The sequence below is a fragment of the Capra hircus genome, chromosome 6 (assembly GCF_001704415.2).
Source record: "Capra hircus breed San Clemente chromosome 6, ASM170441v1, whole genome shotgun sequence".
In the NCBI taxonomy this organism is placed as follows: domain Eukaryota; kingdom Metazoa; phylum Chordata; class Mammalia; order Artiodactyla; family Bovidae; genus Capra; species Capra hircus.
In genome coordinates this window covers 61,214,069-61,220,562 of record NC_030813.1, presented here as the reverse complement: position 1 = coordinate 61,220,562, position 6,494 = coordinate 61,214,069, and the positions used below count along the sequence as shown (strand labels likewise).

The following is a 6,494-nucleotide window of genomic DNA, read 5'->3' as shown; positions in this document are numbered from 1 at the left end:
ATAGAGAGAAGGAGAAGGAAGAAGGGGGAAAACACACACACTATCTCAATTTATGCCTAAGGTATATGATCAGTTAAAAAGGCTTAAAAGCTCGGGGAAATTGGATCAGGGAGAATCGTCACCCAACTTTCATTATTTCCAAGTAGTGTGATTGAATTAAAGGGCAGGGAGCTGGTTAGAAGGGAGGATCAGGGGCTCAGTGCGTAATGGTGTGGTATTAAATTCTAATTAGAGATGCAGGAATCAATGATAGGGAGGTTGGACAGCTCAGTTCCCCAGTGCCAGCCCAATAGACGGATGAGTTATTGTCATGTAAAAAGCGCCAGCAATAAGACCAACCGCTTTGCTATTGTCCAAGTGGAAAGAGCCAAGTTTATTATGAGGACTATATGCTCTAGAGACCTCAGACAAGGCATCTCATAGGAGGCTTTTTCATAAAACTAGGCTCTGCTGGTAGTAAGGAGGCCAGTTTGGAGGCAGGCGTTGAGCTGTGCACATCTCCCCACTCCAGCCACCTTCTCCATACCCATCTTTTATTTCATTTTTCCACTTGGCTGAGCCATCCAGAGCCTTTTCAATGTATAAAATGGAATATTCTTACCTCAATTCCTCTGCCTACGAGTCCTGTATGGCCGGGATGGACACCTCGAGCCTGGCTTCAGCCTATGCTGACTTCAGTTCCTGCAGCCAGGCCAGTGGCTTCCAGTATAACCCGATAAGGACCACTTTTGGGGCCACGTCCGGCTGCCCGTCCCTCACGCCGGGATCCTGCAGCCTGGGCACCCTCAGGGACCACCAGAGCAGTCCGTACGCCGCAGGTAAGGACCGCCAGCTTTCTCCGCGGAGGAAGCCGCCTTTCCGCTTGTATATAGGAAGCCTTGATTGCATTTGAAAATGGAAATGTGTTTAGTATTTACCAAACGAAATTTGCTTACACAAATGAAAGAATTTATCACGTTAGAAGCGATTGCAGGGAGGGGTAATTCACTTACAGGGTTACACTATCCTAGTCACACCCGAACCGCCAACAAAATTATCTTAAGCTGCCAAAATGATAGGCATAATTTATTTACTTTGCGATGAGACGTAAAGCTTAGAAAATAATTAAATAACAAAGAGTAAAGCTCATTACTGGCAGTGTCTCTCTCTCTTTTTTAAAGAACCGACAGCGGCTCACACCTCTTTGCTGGTCATTTTTCTGATGATTTCTTTAATTCATTATTATTATTATTATTTTGCAGCGCTTTCTCCCAACTTTTGGGCCAGGTCAACTTTTGAGAATTAAAAATTTTCCACAGTGGGAGTGTTCGGTAACTTCATTCCTGGCTTCCTAGTATTCCGATGGATGTTTTCTGAACTTTTTGCTCTCTAGCTTTCCCTCATCACAGTATTTCCCCGTCCCCGGACCTCAGCCGTCTCCAGCGCTCTATGGCAACCCACTCAAAGGCTGCTTGTGCGCGGAGGGACCCCACCTAAGCCCGGAATTTGTGCCCCTGTTTCGGTGTATAACTAATTTGTTCGGGTCATCTCGCCAGCTCCTCTCGGCCACTTTCCCGTCCCGGTGTCGGCGGCGGCTCCAGTGCCACCTGACCTTGGAGTCCCCACATTCCGGCTCCCGGGTCCGCACACTTCAGACCTTTTTGCTTATACCCTGTCCCCTCTGGTGTCCTCCAGTTCCTTACAAACTCTTCACGGACCACGGCGGCCTCAACGAGAAGCGCAAGCAGCGGCGCATCCGCACCACTTTCACGAGTGCGCAGCTCAAAGAGCTGGAGAGGGTCTTCGCGGAGACGCACTACCCTGACATCTACACCCGGGAGGAGCTAGCGCTGAAGATCGACCTCACCGAGGCGCGAGTCCAGGTACGCGCGCCTGGAAACGCACCCGGCTCTGCAGCACAGCGAGGGGCAGGGGTGCAGTGCGGGAGTGTGGGCGATCCTATTGAAGGCTTGCGTTCCCGGGCCTCCTCCGAGAGGCCAAGTTCGGAAGGACTGTGTGCGCGAGGAAGGGCTAGGGAGCGCGTTCTTGGCTATAGATTCACGGCGTCAAAGTGTTTCCCACCCCATCTAGGGCTCTACTGGCATTCAAGAGCTATGGGAGAGGCATTTCGGGGGGTGGGGGTAGGAAGTGCCTTGGGGGAGGAATGCAGACTTTGCTCCGTATTATAAGTATTCCGCCCTCTGCCCCCCATATACCTCCGAACTCAAGCGCTTTTAACGGCGAGCTAATGGCGCATAGGTATAGATTTTCCTGTGAACTGTGATTGCAGCAGATCCGCAGAGGGACTGGGATTCTACATAGGTTAAGATCCGCGCCTTACTCTAACCTTTCAGGGACTCAGGTGCACCCAAGAGCCGGCCGTGGCGCCTCTCCTGGTGAACCTCCCCCCACCCCCGCCACGTTAGCACCTCCAGGCTCAAAGGCCAGGATGGGCAGCAGGCGCCAAACCCAAAGACCCCCTCACCTGTCTACCAATCAGGGTTTAACTTGAGACCTGAGGCCTAGAGGTGATGGCCAACTTGGGATGGCTCAGAGAGTAGACTGAGCAAGGGTACTTTGCCAAAATTAGGTACCATCAAAATAAGGGCTTCTGTTTTAGGGCCTTTCGCGGACGTGCTGCCTCTTTACCCCTCCTGCTGCTGCTGCTGCTAAGTCGCTTCAGTCGTGTCCGACTCTGTGCGACCCCATAGACGGCAGCCCACCAGGCTCCCCCGACGTGCCCAAGTGGTCCTAAGACAGTTTCTCAAAAGATGTACCAGTTACCAGAGGGACAGCTTCAGTGGGCTGGAGGCGCGCGGGAGTACCCACGGCGGGTGCAGTTTAAAACAATCTGGAATGGAACGTGGGCCGCCCTAACTGCTTTTCTTTTCTTCTTTTTCCCCGTGTTTCACTGTCTGTCTTCTCTTCTCGGGCCAGGTGTGGTTCCAGAACCGCCGCGCCAAGTTCCGCAAGCAAGAGCGCGCGGCAGCGGCTGCAGCGGCCGCAGCCAAGAACGGCTCTTCGGGAAAGAAGTCTGACTCCTCCCGGGACGACGAGAGCAAAGAGGCCAAGAGCACCGATCCGGACAGCACTGGGGGCCCAGGCCCCAACCCCAACCCGACTCCCAGCTGCGGGGCGAGTGGCGGCGGCGGCGGCGGCGGCCCCAGCCCCGCCGGAGCCCCGGGGGCGGCGGGACCAGGGGGTCCCGGAGGCGAGCCGGGCAAGAGCGGTGCAGCGGCGGCGGCGGCGGCAGCGGCGGCGGCAGCAGCGGCGGCGGCGGCGGCAGCGGCCGGAGGCCTGGCTGCGGCCGGGGGCCCTGGACAAGGCTGGGCTCCGGGCCCCGGCCCCATCACCTCCATCCCGGATTCGCTCGGGGGTCCCTTCGCCAGCGTCCTGTCTTCGCTCCAAAGACCCAACGGTGCCAAAGCCGCCTTAGTGAAGAGCAGTATGTTCTGATCTGGGATCTGCAGCGGCGGCGGCGGCGGGCGAGGCGGGTCCCCGCGGGCGAGTGGGTGAGCCGGGTAGGCCCAAGGCTATTGTCGCTGCTGCCGTGGCTTTTCCCTGGAGAGCCTAAAGTAATCGCGATAAGAATAAAGAGAAAACGGCGTCGCCCCCATTTCAAGCCCACTCCTACTCCCTCCCTTCACCCCCAGACAAAACGAAACACCTCCCTGGCTTCGCACCTGCCTCGGGGCCGCGCGCACCGGCCAGGGGGCCCCGCTTGCTGCCCGGGAGGTGTGAGCGACGCGGCCTGGACTCGGGGAGGGGGGTGGAATCTCAGGGGGCTATGTCTGCGTGTCGGTGTGTGTCTCGGGGAGTGTGTGTCTGTGGCCCGAGCAGGTGACAGGGAGAAAGACGGCTGGGAGGCCACAACCAACTCAGTGACTTGCTTAGGGAAAGAGAAAAGTGAACAGAATTCCCCCAGATTAAAAAAAGAACGAAATAGGGAGGCAGTGACAATTAAAACAGAAACAAAAAACCGAAAGGCTTTAAAATCCAAGGGAAAGAAAAAATACAAGGGGGAAGAGGGAAGCGGCAGCCGGCCCCATTTGAGGGCTCTGTCTCCTCATTCCTAAATTCATCCGCACCCTCTGGACAGCACTGACTCCCTCGGGGCTCCTCTTCAGGGAGAGTAGGAAGGCCTTCCAGGTGACCCGTTTCCCCTCTTGTCCTTGGGTTCGGGCCGCTGCGGTGACGACTCGTGCAGACTGTCCGCGCGGCCAAGGTGACTGCCTCGCGCCCGCTTGCCTGCCCCAACCTCGTCAAACACCATCCTGCCAACTGCGCATCCGAACCCCTCACCGTTCCAGCTCTCCTCCTGAGTCTCTGCAGCCGCTCGGCCCTGGAAGATGCCCTATCCATGAAATGCCTTTTCATCCGCGAACTCCGCAAACTTTGTCACGTATCTCTCAACTCTTCCCTTTTTTTCTCTCCTGATACCCCCGCCGGCATTTTCTTCCACCAGCTTTTACTGAACTTTTTGGCACTGCTTTGGATTGGAGTCAATTGCAGTCCACGCAGCTGGCTGCAGAGAAATCTACCCAGCAAGGAAAAGAGGCGCACACGAGTTTGCAGAAGTGTCTCTGCATTTCTGTTTGATCCGAAATGGACTCACATCCTGTTTGGTGGATGGACTGTATATTGATGATTCCATTCTTTGCGCAGTTTAGACATCTCTGTTGGGATTTTTTGTTTATTTTTTAAATTTTATTTTAAAAGGCACAAACTATAGATATTAGTTGAATGTTGAGGCTTTAACTTTTTTGGTGTCTTTCTACAACTGTGTTCTGTGACTCAATTGTATCGTGTTAATATCAGTACAGCCCGTCTCCTCTACGTGACTGTATAATGTTTTTCTCTTCTTGTAGTCTCTATGGTGTGTCTTTATTGAATAATAAGGTTCTCACGGGTTCAACTCCTTTGTGTTTAGAGAGACCACGGTTCAGCCAATGGTATATATTTTTGTTATCAGGTGCATGTCTGTCTGATTTCTTTTTTCTTCTTGTTGGACTATGTTTGTGAACATAAACGTCATAAGTTATGTTTCAGATTTTCAAATTTATTTATATGTGTTATAATGAATGCTTCTATTTAAAAGGGAAATATTTCTACATGTGCATATAGTTTTCCAAGAGTGTACCATTAACTTGATTGTTGATAATAAAAACAAAAAGCAAGTCTAGCAATTGAACTATTCTGACTTTTTCATGATTCATTTTTGGTTGTTTTTAATTAATTAAAAATTATATTATAATGATAAGGGAGGGCAGATGAAACTGTAGAAAATATCTAGAAGCTTCTGCAGCTCTGGAAACCTAGGTAGGTTGGAGAATCTAAATTCATGTGGCTAAATTCAGCCAATATAAAATTTAGTGCTTGAGATATCAGGCAGGATTCTCCTGGTCCATTTTTCTTTCTGTCCCAGCCACCAGAGCACAACAGAACAGGAGGGCATTGATAGAAGTATTCAGATCAGTGCCTGGACTGATATTCTGCAGACTCTGGTAGCAGAGAAGGCAGGTTAAGCAGGATTCTGATTCTCAACTTTGAGAAGGGCTTGAAAGTGCACCGCGCAGAAACCTTCAGGACCAGTGGCATCTGGGAGGACTAGGTGGTCCCCAGGTGGCCCAGCCACCTTAAACCCTGAAAACCAAACACTGGCAACCAGGAGTACCGGAGGGTCTTTGTGTGAGCGGGGAGAGCAGCTCTGCAATGTTAGTGTGTTTGGGGAATCTACAATGACTAGAATTAGTGAGCACTTGCCTGTACAAGGTTGTGTTTTCTATGCATTATCTCACCTACCACTCAAAATAATATCAGGAAGCAGGTGTAATTCCTATCCTTATTTTCTTTTAGACAGGTGAGGAAGCTGAGGCGACAGAAAGGTTAACTTGCTCACATGGTCTTAGTATACGAGTGATGGGGCCAGTCTTTGCACCCAGGAAATCTGATTCCAGAGCCTGTCCATTAAACTACACCATTTTCCCAAAGTGTGGTCCCTGGACCAGCAGACTCAGCATCACCTGGGAATTTATCAGATACACAAATTCTTAGACCCCATCTGAGACCTACAGAATCAGAACCTCTGGGAGTGAGACCCAGCCCTCTGTATTTTACAAGCCCTATAGAGAATGTGAGAACAACTGAATTACAGTATAATAAATCCAAATGGAAAGTTTATAGAATCAGAACTACATTGGAAACAGGGCTGTTTGTGTGTAGACACTTCAATGGCTCCCTTTTGGAAGGATATAATCATCATCACAGATCCCAGATAGAATCTTGTCTCCTCTTTGGACTGTTTGGCTGGGCCGCCTTCTTCAAGCAGATGCCTGTGTGGATTTCTGGCAATTACCTTTCTGGCTGGACTTTATCAATAGATGAGTCAGCTCCCCCCATTTGATGGGAGGTCACAGTCTGCCTTCTCTAGTCTGAGGATTAGCAGCTGATCTGGTTTGAATTTATCAGGTCTTCTCACCTCAAGCATCTAAATATGATTTACATCAGATCAGGCA

The 6,494-nt window shown here is 51.2% G+C and overlaps 1 protein-coding gene across 1 annotated transcript; it reads left to right on the top strand.

Annotated features, from left to right (window-relative positions):
* Positions 218 to 3,873, top strand: PHOX2B (paired like homeobox 2b). The gene is made up of 3 exons (XM_005681688.3): positions 218 to 818; positions 1,675 to 1,862; positions 2,917 to 3,873. Exons 1-3 carry the CDS (start codon positions 578 to 580, stop codon positions 3,433 to 3,435), a joined length of 948 nt encoding a protein of 315 aa, XP_005681745.2. The 5' UTR covers positions 218 to 577; the 3' UTR covers positions 3,436 to 3,873.

Coding starts and splice junctions, on each gene's coding strand:
- PHOX2B (XM_005681688.3), top strand. CDS start 578: ATGTATAAAATGGAATATTCTTACCTCAATTCCTCTGCCTACGAGTCC. Junction 819..1,674: donor GAGCAGTCCGTACGCCGCAG/GTAAGGACCGCC, acceptor GGTGTCCTCCAG/TTCCTTACAAACTCTTCACG. Junction 1,863..2,916: donor TCACCGAGGCGCGAGTCCAG/GTACGCGCGCCT, acceptor TTCTCGGGCCAG/GTGTGGTTCCAGAACCGCCG.